The 22,579-nt window shown below is 36.4% G+C and overlaps 1 protein-coding gene and 1 pseudogene across 1 annotated transcript in view; one reads left to right on the top strand and one right to left on the bottom strand.

The window, feature by feature from the left end:
- Positions 1-362: 362 nt before the first annotated feature.
- The window catches only part of MALRD1 (MAM and LDL receptor class A domain containing 1), a 594,562-nt gene continuing 572,345 nt past the window's right edge, over positions 363-22,579 (top strand). Inside the window, 6 exon segments of the mRNA XM_036270540.1 lie at positions 363-390; positions 993-1,094; positions 1,715-1,861; positions 12,053-12,219; positions 16,603-16,656; positions 16,658-16,705. Coding sequence (XP_036126433.1) covers positions 363-390; positions 993-1,094; positions 1,715-1,861; positions 12,053-12,219; positions 16,603-16,656; positions 16,658-16,705 — 546 coding nt within the window.
- Positions 18,551-19,063, bottom strand: LOC118638165 (annotated as a pseudogene).

Genomic DNA, 22,579 nt, shown 5'->3' with positions numbered 1-22,579 from the left:
TTACCAGTTTTTGCCCTGAGAGTGTGAGGAAGCATGAGATGGGTCAAGGGTGACTGGCTGGCTAACACCTGAAGAAGGAAAAAGAGAACATGAGAGAGGTTGAAAGGAACTGAAAAGATGGTGGGGCCATTAGCTGGGAGGGCCTGGTGCTGTCAAAAACTTGTTGCAGTTGAGATACTAGAAGGAGTGAGCTGGAGCAATGGGGGTAAAGGTTGCCGAGTGGGCCACTCATAATTAAGATACAGGAAATGTTATTAGTAATGATAATACTCAGAGGAGTAGTGACAGCACTGTCATTTTTCATCAATGTTCTTCACAATCACCAATAAGAAGAAATCAAGAACTTAAGAAGCGAGGTGAAGATGAATATTGAAATGACAAAGAATGACAGTGAGGCAAGGGCTAGAATCATGAAGGACTGAGGGATAGCGCACCACCATCTATAGATGACTCACCAAGATGGCACAGAGCGTGATACCCTTTGATGTCAAGAGGTTCAAAGCTTGGATATTTAGGAAAGTGAGAGTGAGAATTATCTGGAAGAGGCAAGCGGTGCAGGAAGGACACCTATCCACTTCTAAGTTCTGTGTTGGGAGGGCTACGGGACAAAAAACAGGCACCGTGAGGGGGCTGCAGAGAAAGTCGTTCCAAGGCAGATCCAGCTTCTAGTGAAAGAGGTCACTATATGTTCTATCTGATGCATGCACTATTACCCTCTTAATAACAGGCTCTTAATTTTCATGTTAGGGCAGGTTACGTCTGTGGAGATGAAAGGTTTGGTTTTAGCACTCACCACAGAATTAAAACCCAGAAGCTGGGGCATGGTTTTTATATTCTCTATTTCTGGAATGGGTCTACCTAATGAGTGACACTGCCATAAAGAAGAGTTGGATGGAGAGAGTGTTGTAGAACAAATGTTAATGTTTTAAAAAATAAATGACTCTCCCTAGTTGCTTCTGCCTCTCACTCTTGCCAATTTTGACATTTAACAGATGAAACTTTACCATGTCAAGAAGCATCAGACATCAAGCAGGAACTGTGCCATCCAGGTACAAGTCTCTGCAGATTTGGCTCTACTGGTGAAGGTTTAAGGTGTAAATGTTAAATGGATATGCTCAGCTTGTTGATGTGTGATCCATTTATGAGACTCAAATCACTAATAGGAATACCAGATACTCACTTGGCATTTATTGACATATATGCCCAAGTTTTAGCAAGAGTGTTATTGGAGATTTAGCTGGAATGTTGTTAGAAGACTGATTTATTCAACAAGTGAAAGATACTAAATATGTCAATTTAAGGTGATGTGTTGTAAAATAATTCCATTAAAGACCATCTTGGAATTATATGCTACAGTTCTTCTTTAAAATCTCAATGTGTTTATGAATAATTGGTAAGATAAACAAATTTATATCCATAAAGTGGCTAGGTAAGATATTATGCTATTTAAAAAATCAAAACCAAAGCAGCTGTCCAAGGAAAGATAGAAACTTTTCATTTTTTATGACAATGGTTTTCATTTTGGAGAATGCCCATCTGAGTCAACTGAAGAACTTGACACATAGAGTTGCTGGTCCACTCTAAGACACTGAACCAAAATTTTCCAGATATGAATTTCTGTGGGAGTGTGTTTAAACTCGAGTGCAACACCAACCATGGTAGTAGCCACCCTCATAGACTGAGAGTCCACCAAGCTCTGTCTCTCCTCTCTCAGTGTGTCAGCCCTGTGGATTTGAATTTGGTATGTGTGACTGGGCATCAGAAGCACCTGCTGGGCAAATTTCCTGGATGCACACAAAAGCAAAAGGAGTTTCTGCATTAGAATCTACACCTCAGCAGGATCAAAGTAGTGATGATAAAGGTAGGAAATAAATATAATATCTTTTATATGTTACATTTCAGATTGTGCTTTATTGTGACTAGTATGCAGACCTTTGATTAGGGGTCTTGATGAACATACTGAGTATATTTTATTGTAACTATATTACACCTTAGATATTGAAAGTGAAAATACAAAACAAAAATAAAAACAACAGTCTAAAGGAAGAATTTTATTAGGTTAATTAACTATTTTAATTTTGTAAATTTTATCATCAGGAGATAATAGATTTTGCTTGAACAACAAAAAAAGTTTTATCAAGACTATTAGCTCTCCCTATCCCTGCAGTATTGTCAATGTGTTTCTGCCTCTTATTCTAACCCTAAATTTATGATTTCTGTGTACTTTTCTCTCTATTGCTTTATTTCTCTTTTGTGTGTTTGTGTGTGTGTGTGATATTATTAGTTATTTTAAAAATGTATAATGTAAAGTTTTATTTCAGCAGAAACTAATCTAGTTCCATGCAGATTTTATTGTCTCTATAGTTTTGCCTTTTATAGAGCATCATATAGTTGGAGCCATATAGTACGTAGCCTTTTCAGATTGGCTCCTGAGGAATATGTGTTTAAATTTTCTCTGATGTCTATGGATTCATGAGTTACATTTAAGTCTTTTATCCATTTTGAGTTTATTCTCGTGTAGGGTGTAAGTTGATGGTCTAGTTTCATTTTTCTCCAAGTAGCTGTCCAATTTTCCCAGCACCATTTATTAAAGAGGCTGTCCTTACTCCACTGTATGCTCTTGCCACCTTTGTCAAATATTAATTGAGCATATTGCCTTGGGTCCATTTCTGGGTTCTCTGTTCTGTTCCACTGGTCTATATGCCTGTTCTTGTGCCAGTACCAGGCTGTTTTGATTACAGTGGCTTTGTAGTATAACCTGAAATCTGGCATTGTGATCCCTCCAACTTTGTTCTTCCTTTTCAAGATTGCTGTGGCTATTCGAGGCCTTTTATGGTTCCATGTGAACTTTTGAAATAATTGTTCTAATTCTGTGAAGTATGCCGTTGTTATTTTGATGGGGATTGCGTTGAATCTATAGACTGCTTTGGGTAATATGGACATTTTAATGATGTTAATTCTCCCAATCTATGAACAGGGTATGTGCTTCCACTTTTTTATATCTTCCTCTATTTCTTTTTTCAATGACCTGTAGTTTTCTGCAAATAGGTCCTTTACTTCTTTGGTTAAGTTTATTCCTAGGTATCTTAATTTTTTTGCTGCAATGGTAAATGGGATTTTTTGCTTAGTTTCTCTTTCAGTGAGTTCATCATTGGTGTATAAGAATGCTATCGATTTCTTTTTTTTTTTTTTTATCCTCACCCGAGGACATTTTTCCAATTTTTGTACAGATAGAGTGGGAGGGAGAGAGAGAGAGAGAGAGAAACATCGACGTGAAAGGGACACATTGAGTGGCCGCCACCCACACGACCAACCAGGGCCGGGGACAAACTGCAACCGAAGTACGTGCCCTTAGTGGGAACCAACCCGGGTCTCTCCAGACCGCAGGCCGACACTCTAACCGCTGAGCCAAACCGGCCAGGGCTGCCATCAATTTCTTGATATTAATTTTGTATCCTGCTACTTTGCCAAATTCATTTATTAAGTCTAGTAAACTTTTGATGGAGTCTTTGGGGTTTTCTATGTATAGTATCATGTCATCCGCAAATCCATAAAAATCCTAGAAGAGACTGTAGGCAACAAAATTTCACACATCATACGCAGCAGAATTTTTACTGATACATCACCTAAGGCAATAGAAACAAAGGAGAAAATGAACACATGGGACTAAATCAAACTCAAAAGCTTCTGCACAGCAAAATAAATAATCATCAAAATGGAAAGGCTACCCACTGTATGGGAGAGCATAATTGCCAGTGATATATCAGGTAAGGGGTTAATTTCCAATACATATAGAGTGCTCATACAACTCCACAAAAGAACCCAATTAAAAAATGGGCAGAGGAGCTGAATAGACACCTCTCCAGACAGGACATACAAATGACTAAGAAACATATGAAGAAATGCTCATCATCACTAATCATCAGAGAGATGCAAATTAAAACAACAATGAGGTATCACCTCACACCTGTCAGAATGGCCGCCATCAACAAATCATCAATCAACAAGTGTTGGCGAGGGTGTGGAGAAAAGGGGACTCTAGTACACTGCTGGTGGGAATGCAGACTGGTACAGCCACTATGGAAAACAATGTGGTGTTACCTCAAAAAATTAAAAATTGAACTTCCATTTGACCCAGTGATCCCACTTCTAGGAATATACCCTAAGAAGCCTGAAACACCAATCAGGAAGAATATATGTACCCCCATGTTTGGAGCAGCACTATTTACAATAGCTAAGATCTGGAAACAGCCCAAGTGTCCATCAGTAGACGAATGGATAAAAGAGCAGTGGTACATATACACAATGGAGTACTACGCAGCTGTAAGAAAGAAAGACCTCTTATCCTTTGAGACTACATGGAGGGACCTGGAAAGTATCATCCTAAGTGAAACAAGCCAAACAGAGAAAGACAAGTTTCATATGATCTCACTTATTTGTGGAATATTATGAACATAACAGTCTGAGGAAGGGGGTAGTCCCAGAGACGCAGAAGTGGGATACAGACTGACAATCCCCTAAATAGGGAGGTGGTGGGGAAGAGATAAACCACAGAATTTATATGCATGTATGCTTGAACAGTGGACATGGACAACAAACTGGGGAAAGGGCAGGGAGGGAAGGGGAGGGGGGAATCAGTGAGGGAAAAAGGAGAAACATATGTAACAAAAATTAATTAATAAAAAAAAAAATTTCTCTGATGTCTTTTTAATGCTGAATTATATTTCAATGTCTGGATGCATCACAGTTTATCCATTCACTACTGGAGGACATCTTGGTTGCTTTCGAGGTTTACCATGATGACTAAAGCTCCTCCGAACATCCATGTGCAGGTTTCTGTGTAGATCTAAGTTTTCAGCTCTTTTGAGTAAATACCATGGAGCATGATTGCTGAATCATATGGTAAAAGTATATTTACCATATGATGTTTTTTAAGAAACCACTCAACTGTCTTCAAAAGTGTCTGTACCATACTGTGCTTCCACCAGACATGAATACAATGTCTTTGCGCTACATCCTCTCCAGGGGTTAGTGGTGGCAGTGTTCTGGATTCTGGCCATTTTAATAAGTGTATAATGGAATCTGATTGTTTAATTTTCATTTCCCTGATGACATTATATGGAGCATTTTTTTTTTATATGCACATTTGTCATTTGTGTATCTTCTTTATTAAATGTCTGTTAAGGTCTTTACTTGTTAATCGTTTATTTTATTTGTTCTCATTGGCTTAGAAGCTTTGATTTATGTATCTTATATTTTTATGGCTATTTAAAATTTTTGACATATATCTTTAATATTACATTCTTTAACAAAACCTTGAGTGCTTCAATATATTTGTTTCTTTCTGGAATAGAAGGAACTTGTCATAATTTATTTATTGTTACTTTTTTATAATACATTTTTATTGATTTTTAGAGAGAAAGGAAGGGGAAGGAGAAAGAGATAGAAACATTTATGTTAGAGAGAAGCATCAATTAGCTGCCTCCTGCATGCCCACTACTGGGGATCAAGCCTGTCACCTGGGCAAGTGCCCTGACTGGAAATAGAACCAGTGACCTCTTGGCGCATGGGTTGATGCTCAATTTTATTTTATTGTTTTTCAGCACCATTTATTCCTCCCATCCTCTCCCACTTTCACCCCCAAACTTTTTTTGTCTTGAATTATAGTTTAATACTTTCAAATATGTTTTTAAGTAAATAGTTTTTGAAGCGATCATGTTTTCAATTATTACAATGATATATTTTATCATTTTTTAAAAAATTTTTATTTAATTTTTTGTTACAGATATTTTACCTTTTTTACCCCATTGGCACCCCCCTCCCCACCCCACCCCCGCCCCGTCCCCAGCTTAGTTGTCCATGTCCATTGGTCATGCATACATGCATATAAGTTCTGTGGTTTATCTCTTCCCACCCACCCCCATTCCCTCTTCTGAGGGATGTCAGTCTGTGCCCTACTTCCATGTTTCTGGGTCTACTGTATTCCTCAGACTGTTATGTTCATTATATTCCGTATATAAGTGAGATCATGTGGTATTTGTCTTTCTCTGATTGGCTTATTTCACTTAGGATAATACTTTCTCTGATTGGCTTATTTCACTTAGGATAATACTTTCCCAGGTCCCTCCATGTCGTCTCAAAGAATAAGAGATCTTTCTTTCTTACCGCTGCATAGTACTCCATTGTGTATATGTACCACCGCTTTTTTTCCATTCGTCTACTGATAGACACTTGGGCTGTTTCCAGATCTTAGCTATTGTAAATAGTGCTGCTATGAACATGGGGGTACATATATTCTTCCTGATTGGTGTTTCAGGCTTCTTAGGGTATATTCCTAGAAGTGGGATCACTGGGTCAAATGGAAGTTCAATTTTAATTTTTTGAGGTAACACCATATTGTTTTCCATAGTGGCTGCACCAGTCTGCATTCCCACCAGCAGTGTACTAGAGTCCCCTTTTCTCCACACCCTCGCCAACACTTGTTGTTTGATGATTTGTTGATGGCGGCCATTCTGACAGGTGTGAGGTGATACCTCATTGTTGTTTTAATTTGCATCTCTCTGATGATTAGTGATGATGAGCATTTCTTCATATGTCTCTTGGCCATTTGTATGTCCTGTTTGGAGAGGTGTTTATTCAGCTCCTTTGCCCATTTTTTAATTGGGTTCTTTGTCTTCTTTTTGTTGAGTTGTATGAGCACTCTCTCTCTATATATATATATTGGAAATTAACCCCTTAACTGATATATCAATGGCAATGATGTTCTCCCATACAGTGGGTTGCCTTTCCATTTTGATTATTGTTTCTTTTGCTGTGCAGAAGCTTTTTAGTTTGATGGAGTCCCATGTGTTCATTTTTTCCTTTGTTTCTGTTGCCTTAGGTGATGTATCAGTGAAAATTCTGCTCCATATGATGTCCGAAATTTTGTTGCCTACATTTTCTTCTAGAATTTTTATGGATTCACGGGTCACATTTAAGTCTTTTATCCATTTTGAGTTTATTTTTGTGTATGGTATAAGTTGATGGTCTAGTTTCATTTTTTTTGCATGTAGCTGTCCAATTTTTTCAACACCATTTATTAAAGAGGCTGTCTTTACTCCACTGTATGCTCTTGCCACCTTTGTCAAATATTAATTGAGCGTATTGCCTTGGGTCCATTTCCGGGTTTTCAGTTCTGTTCCACTGGTCTATATGCCTGTTCTTGTGCCAGTACCAGGCTGTTTTGATTACAGTGGCTTTGTAGTATAACCTGATATCTGGTATTGTGATCCCACCTACTTTGTCTTTCTTTTTCAAAATTGCTGTGGCTATTCGGGGTCTTTCTTGGTTCCATATGAACTTTTGAAGTATTCGTTCTAGTTCTATGAAATATGTCATTGGTATTTTGATGGGGATTGTATTGAATCTATCCATTGCTTTGGGTAGTATGGACATTTTAATGATGTTAATTCTTCCAATCCATGAACAGGGTATGTGCTTCCACTTTTTTATATCTTCCTCTATTTCTTTTTTTAATGTCCTGTAGTTTTCTGCAAATAGGTCCTTTACTTCTTTGGTTAAGTTTATTCCTACGTATCTTAATTTTTTTGCCGCACTGGTAAATGGGATTGTTTTTTCGGTGCTAATGTCTTTTTAATCCTGAATTATATTTCAATGTCTGGATGCATCACAGTTTATCCATTCACTACTGGAGGACATCTTGGTTGCTTTTGAGGTTTACCATTATGACTAAAGCTCCTCTGAACATCCATGTGCAGGTTTTTGTGTAGATCTGAGGTTTCAGCTCTTTTGAGTAAATACCATGGAGCATGATTGCTGAATCATATGGTAAAAGTATATTTAGTTTTTTAAGAAACCACTCAAATGTCTTCAAAAGTATCTGTACCATACTGTGCTTCCACCAGACATGAATACAATGTCTTTGCACTACATCCTCTCCAGGGATTGGTGGTGTCAGTGTTCTGGATTCTGGCCATTTTAATAAGTGTATAATGGAATCTTATTGTTTAATTGTCATTTCCCTGATAACATTATATGGAGCATTTTTTTCCATATGCACATTTGCCATTTGTGTATCATCTTTATTAAATGTCTGTTAAGGTCTTTACTTGTTAATCTTTTATTTTATTTGTTCTCATTGGCTTAGAAGCTTTGATTTATGTATCTTATAATTTTATGGCTATTTAAAAATTTTGACATATATCTTTAATATTACATTCTTTAACAAAACCTCGAGTGCTTCAATATATTTGTTCCTTTCTGGAATAGAAGAAACTTGTCATAATTTATTTATTGTTATTTTTTATAATACATTTTTATTGATTTTTAGAGAGAAAGGAAGGGGAAAGGAGAAAGAGATAGAAACATTTATATTAGAGAGGGAGCATCAATTAGCTGCCTCCTGCATGCCCACCACTGGGGATCGAGCCTGTTACCTGGGCAAGTGCCCTGACTGGAAATAGAACCAGTGACCTCTAGGTGCATGGGTTGATGCTCAATTTTATTTTATTGTTTTCCAGCACCATTTTTTCCCCCCATCCTCTCCCACTTCCACCCACAAACTTTTTTTTTGTCTTGAATTATAGTTTAATACTTTCAAATATGTTTTTAAGTAAATATTTTTTGAAGCTATCATATTTTCAATTATTACAATGATATATTTTATCATTTTCTTTACTCACCATTGTTTATCTTATTTTTTCCTTCTTGCAAAACTGTACTTCTTAAATTAATGGTTCTTTTATTTATAAAAGATTTGTGGTGATGAAATTGCCTAGTATTTATAAACTTCAAACATATTTTAAATTGGCCTCACACCTAAATAATAAGCTCTCTAGTCATATAATTTTAGAATGAAAGTCTGTTTATTCCAAAGCACTATAACTGCATCGTGATAGTCCTTTCCTCCCGATATCTACTGTAGATTTACTCTCTTTCTCTATCCTTTCTCCATTCTTTCCTGACATTTTTCTTTGTACCTACCTTCTTGTTCAGTGATTTTGTTGTAACATTACTTAGCTCCTCAGTTCCCTGCCTGAGTAACAATACTAGTTTATGTGTTCATATCTCATGGCAATGCTTGGGGTGTTGCACATCCTGTCTCTCAGTCATAGCCCCAGGCGGTGAGGGGGTGTATTTCCCACCTCAGTTTATGAGCAGATTCTGGGCCCTAGCTTTTGACTTCACTGAGAGAATTCAACTCTTCTTCAGTTTTTACAAAATTAAAATTAGTCCAAATTCAAGCTTCCATGACCTACTTTTTATCCTAAAGTCCGAGTTCTGTGGTTTCAGCCCTGCTGATCACTTGGCATATTTGTTTTTTCTTTTCTCTTGAGATGGCATTTGATCTGTCTTTGCTTTTGTAAAAATGTGTTTTCTATTTATCATTTCCTTGTGGATAGGTCAGAGGCAAAGTATTAACTTTGTGCTATTTTGATTAAAGTCTAACATTTCTAGTAAATAAGAGTTTCATTTAATTTAAACTCAGTTTATAGAAGCTGCAGGAATATTTGCTAACTTACAAATGGCATTCGAAAGACATTAGTTTTGAAAATTGAAGTTATAAAATTATAGAAATATATCTTTGTATCTCTGAATTGCCTACCTTGCTGAGTTAAAAACAAACAATCCAAATGGGTTTTAAAAATCAGATGGGAAAAAAAAACTGATCGATAATAGTTTAGGTACTACGAATCCACCCGTGCCATTTAGTAGGACTATATATATTTGTTGCTCCCATGTAGTTTGTTAAGAAAAAGAGCATTTAAATTATATTCTGTCACCAAAAAGACTCTGAATAGCCTCAGCAATCTTGAGAATGAAGAACAAAGTGAAAATATCACAATATCTGATATCAAATTATACTGCAAGGCCACTGTAATCATAGCAGCCAGGTACTGGCATAAGAAAAGGCATATTGACCAATGGAACACAACAAAGAGCCCAGAAATCAACCGACACCTTTATGGGAAATTAATATTTGACAAAGAAGACAAGAGCATATAATGGAATAAAGAGAGTCTCTTCGATAAATGGTGTTGTGAAAATTGAACAAGTACATGCAAAAAAAAAAAAAAGAAAAGAAACTAGACCACCAACCTATACCATATAAAAGAATAAACTCTAAATGGAGAAAAAGACTTAAATGTAAGTCACAAAACCATAAAAATCCTAGAAAAAAAACATAGGCAGCAAAGTCTCAGACATGTCATGTAGCAGAATTTTCACAGATACATCTCCTAGGGTAAAAGGAACAAAGGAAAAAATAAATGGGACTACATAAAACTAAGAATCTTCTATACAGCAAAAGAAACCATCAACAAAATGAAAAGGTATCCTTTATATGGGAGAACATATTCACCAATAATATATCAAGGCAAATAATCCAATTAAATGGGCAAAGAACCTGAATAGACACTTCTTCAAAGAGGACATACAGATGGCTAATAGACATATGAAAAAATGCTCAGCATTACTAATCATCAGAGAGATGCAAATTAAAACTACAATGAAGTGTCACCTCACATCTGGCAGAATGGCTACCATCAATTAATCAACAAACAACAAGTGAAGGTGTGAAGAAAAGGGCACCCCAATGCACTGCTGGTGGGAATGCAGACTGGTGCAGCCACTGTGAAAATCATTATGGAGTTTTGTTAAAAAATTAAAAATGGAACAGCCATTTGAACCAGCAGTTACACTTCAGAGAGTATATCCTAAGAATCCTGAAACACTAATCAGAAAGAATATATGCACTCCTATGATCATTGCAGCATTATTTACAATGTCTAATGTCTGGAAACAGCCCAAGTACCCATCGGTAGGTGAGTAAATATAAAAACTGTGGTACATTTACACCGTGAAACATTATGTGGCCATAAAAAAGAAAGAAATCTTACCCTTTGGGACAGCATGGATGGACCTGGAGAATATTATGCTAAGTGAAATAAGCCAGTCAGAGAAAGACAAATATCACATGAACTCACTGGATAGAGGTAGGCAAAGTGGGAGAGGGAGATGGGGACATCTGTAATAGTGTGAACAATAAAAATAAACTTAAAACATGAAATTGTGGGATTAAAGAAGTGCACAGCAACATTCTTGTCAAGAGAAAGTGGGACTGGAGTACCACGTGGCAGTGTCGGCATCACAATTACTCAGATTGTCACAGATCATGGATGAAGTGCAAGTAGAAGGCAAGATGCTGAGAGATAAAATGTCTGGGACGTGTCACTGCTATGACAGATGGAACTGAATGAAGAGGAAGGGAGAAGTCCCTCTTCTTTTCTTGAGCTGGATGTCCATCTTCTTTTCCCCTCTGACATCGAAGCTCCTGGTTCTTGGACCTTCAGACTCCAGGACTTACACCATCACAACCCTGGTTCTCAGGCCTCTAGATTCAGACTGAATTATATCAAACTTCCAGCTTGCACACAACAGACTGTGGGACTTCTCAGCCTCTGTAACTGTGTGAGCCAATTCCTATATATTATATATAAATTAATATGTTTATAGTTCTGTTTCTATTGGATTTTCCCTGGAGAACCCTTACTAACACACATTTGATTCTAAAACGTTTTTCTAAGAAAATATAAAAGACTTCAATACATTAAAAATTATATTCTGTCAAACTATAATGGTTTCTTTGTAAAAAGTAGAAAAAAAAGTCAAAAGGGAAAATCATTTTGGGAAGAAGTTTGAAGAATTCTTGATTAAAGAAAGATTGCATTGTGACCTGTAAAAGAAAGTGATAATTTGGTGGCACAGAGATTTTTGTATCAGTAGATTTTTTTGATAAGACTATTGAATTTTCATATTGAGTGCATTATTTCAGAAATTAGGAGGAGATTTCGATGCATTTTAGGAAGCTCATGTGGAAACAAAAACCTATCACTTATAGTTGATGAAATAATTTCATACCCTCATATCCTTTTAAATAAAATACTTATGATTCAAGCCTGATTTTTGGAAACTCTAGAAATAACATAATTTTGTTCAAACAGAAATTAGCTAATTTTTTTTCTAAATTGCTTCCTTTTCCTTTAATTTTCAGGTTACTATATGTGGGTAGGAGCTCCACATGCATCTACTCTTAGCCATTTAGACAGCAGGGCTTATCTAAACAGCTCTGTGTGTCACTGCTGGGGCAGGGACTGCCGTCTTCAATTTCATTACACTATGGAAAACAGTGTTCTGAGAGCAGGTCTACATAACAACAAGGTAAGAAGAAACTTGCATTTTTTTAAAACCATTGAATACATGAAATTTCTATTCTTGGCAAATTCTGTTTCTATTTCTCAGTTGTGTAGGCTTTAGGTATTCTTTAGCTTGACTTTATTTAGTATACCTTTAAAAAGGAATATTAAGAAGCTGGTTTAGGAAATACTGTCATATACCAAAGATAATGTGATAATTTGCACAATCTATTTCATAAAACTGTTAAAATTTATAAAAGTATATTACAGAAACAATAGGTTTAATACAATGAGCTATTTGGGAATCTTTTGTTATCTCTGTATTGAAGTTCTGATGTGATCTGTCTTGGGTTTTAGATCCATATATTATTAAAGCTATAAATATGATGGAAGCAAATTATTTGTCTTGGTACCAATAGATACAATTTTAAAGGCTGGCAATTACTGATAAAATACAGATAAATGAGTCATTTGAAGGAAAAAAAATGGCACACTGGGCAGAGTAAAAGTTGTGGTGGTAATGCTAGTGAGTAAAACAAATCTAAGCCTTCTTTTTTTAACCTAACTTCAACTGAAAGCAATCCTCTACAAGAGGAAAAATACCTGAGACATTGATAATTTCTATATTGAGGAAAGATTTACTTACAAATAGGAGTATAGAAATCATAGGGATAAACAGCAATCATTCTAGAAATGAGGAACATTAGAAAATATTTGCAGGAATTTTAATATTGGAAAAAGGAAGATGAGAAAAGCATCCAAATTTGTTTCTTTTGGCTCAGGATGCTTTGGGTAAATCCAGCTGAAACTTGCACATGACATCAGCTAGATTCATTTTCCATCAAAAGTATATTTATCATCTACCCTTACCAAGTGCCACTAACCTTCTGTAAATAGCATTTTATTCTGAAGTTTGAAGTATCATCATAATTTATCCTCAAGTATCAGAATGATTATTAGCAAGATATTTGAGAATTCAAGAGGGATTCTATTTTTTCCTAGTTCCATTGCATCACCTCTACCTTTCCCTTTTTTTGCGTCATTTTCAACATGTCCAATCTTCTTTCTGGTTTTCTTCTCCAAGACATTCACAGAGTTCTAAGGTACAAAGTTGGATGAATACTCTCATTAGATGGTCTAATACATTTTTCTTTGTTACGTGAATGAGACACAATTTCTAGCATTCTGTAACTATGCTCTATCTTTGTAGTAGTGTTTATTTTGCAGTAGTATTTGGCAACCTAATGCCCTGAATCTATTTGACATATTTCACTCAGTTTATTTAGGTGTAGGGTAGGTGGAGGGGCAAAAACATTTCTGTGCCATTTTTGTAGTTCTACAAACTTTCCAGATACATGGGAAAATTTTATAAAACAAACAAACAAACAAACAAAAAAGGTTCAACTACACCTGTATGTGTTGTAGTGTTTATGTTTCAGTCATCTTTCGGTATAGTTTCTTGCACCATGTAAACCAAGCCCAGGAAACCTCTATGCAATTTGCAGCCTTCTATAATTTCCAGTTTCCTTCTTCCACAAAGAAATTCTAGAACAATTTTGTTAGGTTTACATTATAGTTAAAGATGCTTTAAAAATATATGGCACTATGAGTGTGCTTTTGCATTTCAGGTAATTAATTAATGTTCTATAACTGTTGAATGAGTTATCCTACATTTAGAACAAATTTGTATTATATATCTTCTAATACTTGGGATTCTTTTAATCTGCTCTGAACACTAGTGATGGATTTTTAGTTTCAGTGTATGTAGAATGGAAGTATGCATTACTGGAAGTGGGCAATGTCATTCCTCTGTTGGCTTTGGGATGCTCTAAGAAATGAGTGAAGTAGACTGGCTTCAGACACCACCTCATATACTAAGAATACAATTATCAACTATCCATTTCCCACATTACAAGAAAATAAGTTTATTCATGGAGAACTGATGTGGTATATTAATCAGAACCAATTAAGTGTACATCATAAAGAGTGTTGACAGATCATTAGTTTACCCAGTGTTCTGCAAGACAGTGGTCTGTCTTCCCTGACACTATTTGCTATTCTTTATACACGTAACACATTGGTCACCAGTGCAAAACCTGCATTAAAGTACATTGAGGTCACAAGTTAATGTTTTATCACACACTTATAAAAAAAGGCTCCAAATCTATCATTAACAAAATTAGCTCTTGATGAAAATTATCATTTGCATCTTCCATGAATACCCTAAAGGAAAAACCCTTAAGATATGTGCAGGTAAATCAAGAAATACCTAAGAGAATGCTGAGTCATTTTCTTTATATTCAGAAGCCATCAGAACTTGAGAAACAGAAAACACAGGTAAGAGGCAAGTAGTTAAATAAAAAGTTGACTCAGAGTCAGCTTATGTGTGTAGCAGTTCTAGTTTGTGTTGTCTAAGTATTCTCAGAATTAGGTCTCATCTACTAAGGCAGTGATCACAGTAACAACATATCTTTTATCCTGAGGAGAGTTTCCTTGACAGTGAGACAAGGACAGTGCCCAGCTTGTGGTGCTACTACATATTTTCTAAGTTCCCAATGGCAAGCAGGAAGACACAGTTGGGGTAGGAAAGACAATGCCTTAGAAAGTATCTGTTCTTGTATGATACAGTTTTTAAAGCCATAATACACTTTCCTTGAAGGAAGGTCTTTACCACAGCACCTGTGCAATAAAACTAGTTAAATAAATAATAAAATAAAATAAAATAAAACCTTGAAATGAGTACCTTTGATTTTCTTCATTGGAAGAGGGGAGGACAAGCTGCGATCTCTAAGATATCTAGTAATACATATTTTTCTTGAAGGGTAAAATGGCATTATTGATGCTGGTCTGGAGGAGTAAGGACATTTTAAAATTTTTTATTTATTTATTAAGATAATAAAATACTAAAATATCACTTGAAGGGCTTTACTGAATTGAGGGGCTCTTTCACATTGACACCTGTTGAAAGTAAGTAGCTAAGAGTCTGTGAGGACGGAAGTAAAATAAAAGCTGATTTTGTTTACTTGGGGTTATTTTATTTTTCATTGTTGTGTCACAAGACAAGAAAATATGGTATAAAAGTCTGGATTTTATATACAGTATGTCATTAACTTAGTGTATGAAAAGCCATTTAAGTTTAGAAAGGACTCTGCTAACTTTTCAAAAAAGTAAATGAATTCTTCTTCCAGTAGAACGGAAGAGACTCCGTTAGTCAATGTGAAAAAAAGAGCACAATTGCTCTCAATTATTCTCATAAAGTGAAAGTGAGAGGAAGTGATGGATGCAACTTACCATGCGGTGTCACTAAAAACATCTGTGGAGGACATGAGTGTCTTGATTCTAAATAACTGAAGTTGCGTAGGAAATAATTGGGGGAAAAAATAGTTGTGTGTCTCAACTTTTTATAACTCCAATTCATCCTGATGTAACCTGGAGGCTATCAGCTGAAAATGCATCCACCATGTATGTTTCACTGCCTTATGAGAATCTTAAGAGTTGATATAAATAAATAATGAAATGAAGTACATTTTAATAGATTTAGACTATCTTCTGAAATACGTAAGACTTGGAAATTAGAGTAGACATCAGAGGGCAAAGGACTAAGTTGAAAATAGATTCATTTTTTTAGAAAATCTTTGTTATGAATCAAATAAATGAAGCCAAGTAAGGAGATAAATGCTTACAAGTGTTTGAAAAAGTATGAGTGTCACTACAACTAGATGTTACCTTCCAGTTTCGTTGCCTATCTCATAGTAAGAGGAGGGCACAGAGAGAGTCTCAAAGCTTAACCTAAGAAATAATTATGCCGCTTTTTGCCTTTTCACTATGTTGATATATGAAAAATTAATGCACTCTATAGGTAAATATTATGAACAATCTGGTATATCTTTACCAGGGAAATGTCAAATCAGCTTGACTGTTTGATAAAATCCAAAGAAAAATAAAAATAAGATTAGTTCACAGCATAAAAACATAGTCATGAATTATAAAGTCCAAAACCAGAGGCAAATTTTTGGAATAGATTATAGACTTTTATTGAAGATGTTACCTCATAATATATAGTAATGTAATTTTGCATACACTTTGTAACCTGGGAAATGATCATTATACAGATACATGCTATAGCATGTACATTCTATAGGTTTGGAGAAATGATAAAGACATATATGCACCATTATTTTATCATACAGAGTATTTTCACTCGCTGCTCCACCTATTCATGTCCCCCCATTTTCTAATTTTTCCTTTAAAAGATGTTATAGACATTTTTCACCAAGACTTGAGATTTTTTAGCACTTCATATCATACAAGTAGGGGATACTCTATTAAAACATAATTAAGAGAGTACATATGTAAATATGAATGTAGAATTTGGGGAATGAATACTGTCTTTCTCTTCTCATCAAAGGAAGAAGAAATATTTTGGACATACAACATATCAACTAAAAAAAAAAAAAAAATAATGGGTGAAAACAGATGTGTTAATACCAGAAGAACTGAAGACATTTAAGGTATAAAAGGGAAAACCAAGTATTTTTGTCATAAGTTTTATTATTAGCTATGCAGTAGTGAATTTATCACTCATTGCTAAATTTAAATTAGAACTTAAATCAGGGATATAGACTTGTATGTTTGAGGAGAGCAATTACCTACTTGTTTTCATCCTGCCTAGCCCTTCTCTGTCCAGATTTCCCAAGTGAAGGACCCAGAGAGTGACTACTCTTTTTTAAAGCTTCCTCATTCTCCATGGGCTCCCTTGAGAGAGCATCCCTAACACCATGCATTACAAGTAGTGAAGCAAATTGAATTATGAAGCAGATAAATAAAAACTGGTATTGAAATGCAGTAATTTACATCTTATAGCATATGGATAACTTTACCTATACAGAGATATATCTGAAACATATATATACATATATATATATAAACATATATATATATCCCCTCATAGAAAGGCTGACTCTTAAAAAATTTACTTGGGATTTTGTTGAGATTGTACAGAAAATTATATCTGATAACATTTTCTTTCTTTTTTTCATCCTCACCCGAGGACATTTTTTCCATTTTTTGTTCAGATAGAGTGGGAGGGAGAGCGAGAAAGAGAGAGAGAGAGAGAAACATCAATGTGAAAGGGACAAATCGAGTGGTTGCCACCCACACGACCCAACCAGGGCCGGGAACAAACTGCAACCGAGGTACGTGCCCTTAGTGGAAACCGAACCCGGGTCTCTCTGGACCTCAGGCCGACATTGTAACCACGGAACCAAACCGGCCAGGCTGATAACATTTTCTTAAACTTTCATATACAATGTTGCCTGTGATGTCTTTCTTATCTAATATTATGGCAATATCACAAAATATAGTTAGTGGCATAACATTCAAATATCTGTTATTATGAATTTCTATTTAGAATTTTATTCTTGAAGTGCAGTACTTTATTTAAGACTCCATTCATTTTGTATTGTATATAGAAGATATAAATATATTTATACAGGGGTGTGAGTGCATGTGAGGCTTATGAAAACCAATTTCATTCCTTATGCTAATACCTTTTTTGTACATTTTGCTATTTGTTAAAAGGGAGAATCCAAATGATAATAACCTGTAAATCAAGAGATTTTTAGAATCTCATTTACTGTTAAAATTGGGAATTCTGAACCATAGCATTTTTGTAGCAATCTCAGTAAAGTTGAGGTTTATATTATAGCCTATCGAGTTCACATTTTGATACTATTTTAATTTTTCTAGGCTGATATCTATCTTTATAACTTCTGAAACAAACACTAAGGGATTAGAGTTTTATTCTTTTTACATAGACTGAATATTAACATTTTGTTATTTAACTCAAAGACAAAACAAAGTAAAATATAAAGAAAATAACTTGGAAGTTATTCTAGATTTCCAAGTGCATATTAAATGTAAGTAGATTTTCAATAGTTGCAGATTTTTGAGACTTAAGTTTAAAATTTTCAATTTGAGAAAGTTTAAATTTTTCAGTGTTGGAACTTCAAACTGATATTTCTGTGTATCTGGTCTCTTGCTGCTATGAAAATATACAGCTTTAGATCCAATGATTTTTATAAATTTTTACTATGATACTCATTATGGGGAAAGTGTATATAAGCATACACGGTTTTCTTAATATTAGATATGATTTAAATCTAATATTTTTTAGACTAAATATATTTGCATACTGAACTTGATCTTAAGTAATTTTTTTTTAAAGTCAGTTTTATTATATATGTTGCTTGAGCTTAAAGGTATAGAAAAACAGGCAATGTATACCCATTAAATTTCTAAGAAATATGAGGTAAAAAGATGAAATCTTTGGGTAAACTCTAATTTGTACAAAGACACTAGATTTGCTGTTCTCCATAAAGTAAAAGAACCTGTTATATAACATACAGAAATAATTTAATACCTTTTCACAAGAAAATACCTCAAGCATTGCAAAAGCTTCATAGTCCATGGAGACATCTAAAATGCCAATCCATGGCACAGTTACTTCTTTCTTCTTCCCCCATCGATCTATGTGGTGGTTTTCATAGGTTTCTGGCCTGATGTCCAAAGGCCGTGAGGCTCTCCAGGACTTCATCCCTGTTCTGCCCGAAGTCGTTCTGGAGGATGGTCATCTTCTCCTGGGTGTCCTTCTCCACGTCAGTGTTGCAGCTGCCATGGGATCCCAGAACTGCCAGTTCCTTGGCCTTGAACTTCTCCCTCTGCAGGTGGTACTGTTCAGTTTCAGGCTAAGCCTCTGCTTTGGCCTGCTTCAGCCTCAGATTCTTTTGTTCACAGGCCTGGGACACCTTCTTGTTGGCCTGCTTCTCAGTCTGCAGCAGCTGCTGGATGACAGGCAGCTGACTGGCCATGGCAGCAGTCTGTATATCTGTTTCGAAGAAATGTCTATTCAACTCCTTTGCCCATTTTTAAATTGGGTTATTTGTCTTTTTATTGTTAAAAGTGTTCTCTATATATTCTGGATACAAGTCCTTTATCAGCTACATGGTTTGCAAATATTTTCTCCCATTCCATGAGTACTCTTACTTTTAAATGCTAGTGTGGCCAAGTATAAATTCTAGTTTGCTATTTATTTGCTCCTAGACATTGAAAATATTCCTTTGACATCTAGCTTACGTTAATAATAGAAGCTGAGTTGTCATTCATTGCTTCTGGACAACTCTCAGCTACTATCTCTTAGAACTTTGCCTCTCGTTATTCTATCTTTCCTTTACAGAACACTAATTTGATGATTGTTAGTCTTACTCATTCTGTTAATTCTGTCTCTTATTTTTTTTTTTAATCTTTATTGTTGAATGTATTACAGATGTTCCTCATTTTCCCCCCATTGACCCCCTCTTCCCCACTCCCACCCCCCTCCTGCCTTTCCCCACACTGTTGTCTGTGTCCATTGGTTATGCATATAAGTTCTTTGGTTTATTTTCTCCCACCCCCCAACCCCCTTCTCTTTGAGGTTTGTCAGTCTAGCAACCAATTTGTTCTTCTTAATCCCTTCATATATTTCACCCATTCCCCCAACCCCCTTCCCATCTGGCAACCAACAAAATGTTCTCTGTATCTATGAGATTGTTTCTGTTCTGCCTGTTCATTTTGTTTGTATATTCCATTGTTGATAGATATGTATTCATTGCCATTTTTTTTTGTTCATATATTTTATCTTTTTCTTCAAAGAGACCCTTCAACATTTCATATAATAACAGTTTGGTGGTGATGAACTCCTTTAGCTTTTTCTTGTCTGGGAAACTCTTTATATGGCCATCGATTCTAAATGACAGCTTTGCAGGATAGAGTAATCTTGATTGTAGGTTCTTGCTTTTCATCATTCTGAATATTTCTTGCCACTCCCTTCTGGCCTGCAAAGTTTCTTTTGAGAAATCAGCTGACAGCCTTATGGGAACTCCCTTGTAGGTAATTATCTGCTTTTCTCTTGCTGCTTTTAAGATTCTCTCTTTGTCTTGAACCTTTTGCATTTTGATGATGATGTGTCTTAGTGTGGGCCTCTTGGGGTTCATCTTGTTTGGGACTCTGTGCTTCCTGGACTTGTATGTCTGTTTCCTTCACCAAGTTAGGGAAGTTTTCTTACCTTATTGTTTCAAATAGGTTTTTGATTTCTTGTTCTCTCTCTTCTCCTTCTGGCACCCCCAAGATGCGAATGTTGGCACCCTTGAAGTTGTCCCAGAGGCTCCTTACACTATCCTGATTTTTTTGGATTCTTTTCTCTTTTTGCTGTTCTGATTGGGTGTTTTTTGCTTCCTTATATTCCAAATCAATGGTTTGCTTTTTGGTTTTACCTTCTCTACTATTGAATCTGTGTAAATTCTTCTTTATTTCAGTTAGTGCCTCCTTCATTTCTGACTGGTTCTTCTTTATGCTCTTGAGGCCCTTACTAAGTTCGCTGAGGTTCTCACTAAGTTCATTGAGCATCCTTATAAGCAATATTTTGAACTCAGCATCTATTAGGTTGCTTATCTCCATTTCACTTAGTTCTTTTCCTGTTTTTTTTTTTTTTCTGTTCTTTCATTTGGGACCTGTTTCTTTGTCTCCTCATTATGGCTGCCTCCCTGTGTTTGTTTCTATGTATTACTTAACAAGAAGTATGGAGCTTGCTGATACCAGATGCTGCTTGTTTAAAAGAATTTAGAAAAACCTGAAGCAGAATCCAAGACAGGCCAATCCTATGGTATAGTAACTGGCAACAGCTTGGGTCGGCCTGAAAGTTGGGTGGGGTGGGACCTCAGGGAATTACCAGGGCGGGGCTACCAGTGTGAGCCAGGTTGCTGGAGTCCCAGATATGGCGGCTGTCTGCTGCCCCAGGGAAGGGCTCACCAAAGGAACAAAGGCCTCTGACAGCAAGTTTGTCCCGGAGAAAGCTCCTTCTTCAGCCCTCGCTCTAGTGCCAAACAGCTTGGTTCTTCCCTATATGTGTCTGATGCCCCTCGAGCTGCCTCACCTCCAAGCTTAGAGGGAGTGAGTCCGATAAGTCAGTGCGCGGGCCCTTTAAGGAGCTGCCTGGGGCCTCTGCCGCATCAGCCTCCCTGACCCTCAGTTTCTGCTGTTTTTTCCAGCCAGAAGTGATGAGGACTTCTCCTCCTGGCACTGGAACCCTGAGCAGGGCACCTGGTGTGGGACGGGGACCCCTCAGTCCTCAGGGAGGACCTTCCCAGCCGAGGTGTCCTCCTGATTTTTATCCGCCACACGTGGGTGTGGGACCAGCCCGTCCACCTCCGCCCCTCCTACCAGTCTCTATGTGGCTGCTTCTTTAATTCCGTAGTTGTAGGACTTCCATTTAGCTTGATTTCAGGCAGTTTTGAATGATAGTTGTTCTGAAGTATAGTTGTAACTTTGATGTGGTTGTGGGAGGACCCGATATCGCATTTACCTACGCCGCCATCTTGACCGGAAGTCGATCTTAAGTAATTCTTAACAAATAAATAATATTAGTGATTCATGTTTTTGCAAAAAAGAAGATTTATTCAGAAACTTTAAGCTGGAAGAGACAAAAAAAAAATCAGCTTTTTTTTTTTTTTTTTAATTCTTTGTTAGGATAGTCAAGTTTTTTTGTTTTTTGGGTTTTTTTTTTATTGATTTTAGAGAAAGAGGAAGGGAGAGGGAGAGAGAGATGGAAACATCAATGAGAGAGAACACTGATTGGCCGCCTCCTGCATGCCCCTGACTGGGGATTGGGCCCACAACCTGGGCATGTGCCCTGACAAGGAATCAAACTGGCAACCTCTTGGTGAATGAGTCAACCACTGAGCCACATCAGTCAAGCAAAAGAAGTCAGCTTTTATTCTTAGTATCTTATTTATATGTTCACAACATCTAGTTTAGCACTGTTCAATAGAACTTTCTGAGGTAATGGAAATGTTCTGTATCTGTGCATTCCAATATGGTAGCCACAAACTACATATGGCTAATTGAACTTGAAATGTGGCTAGTACCACTGAGGGACTGAATGTTGATTAATTTAAATTGAAATATCCCAAAGTAGCTAGTGGCTACCATATTGGACAACAGAGAACTAATTTGCTATACAGTCAGCTCTTTCTCTCCTTCCCTGCTTGTTAACAAACCATTGCTCTTGGTGAAACCTCAAAGAATATTAATACATTGACATTGCTCTGGCCACTGTGGCTCAGTTGGTTGGAGCATCCTCCTGTACACCAAAAAAGTGGCAGGTTCAATTTCCAGTCAGGGCATATACCTACCTAGGCTACAGGTTGAGGCTCTTGTGGGAGATGACCTATGGATGTTTCTCTCTCACATTGATGCTTCTCCTCTCTCTCTTTCTTTCTCTCTCTCTCCCTTTTCTTCTCTCTAAAATTAATTAAGCCCAGACAGTGTGGCTCAGTGGTTGAGCATCAACG

Source organism: Molossus molossus, unplaced genomic scaffold, assembly GCF_014108415.1.
Source record: "Molossus molossus isolate mMolMol1 unplaced genomic scaffold, mMolMol1.p scaffold_m16_p_1, whole genome shotgun sequence".
NCBI lineage: Eukaryota > Metazoa > Chordata > Mammalia > Chiroptera > Molossidae > Molossus > Molossus molossus.
This window is presented reverse-complemented; position numbering and strand designations above follow the sequence as displayed.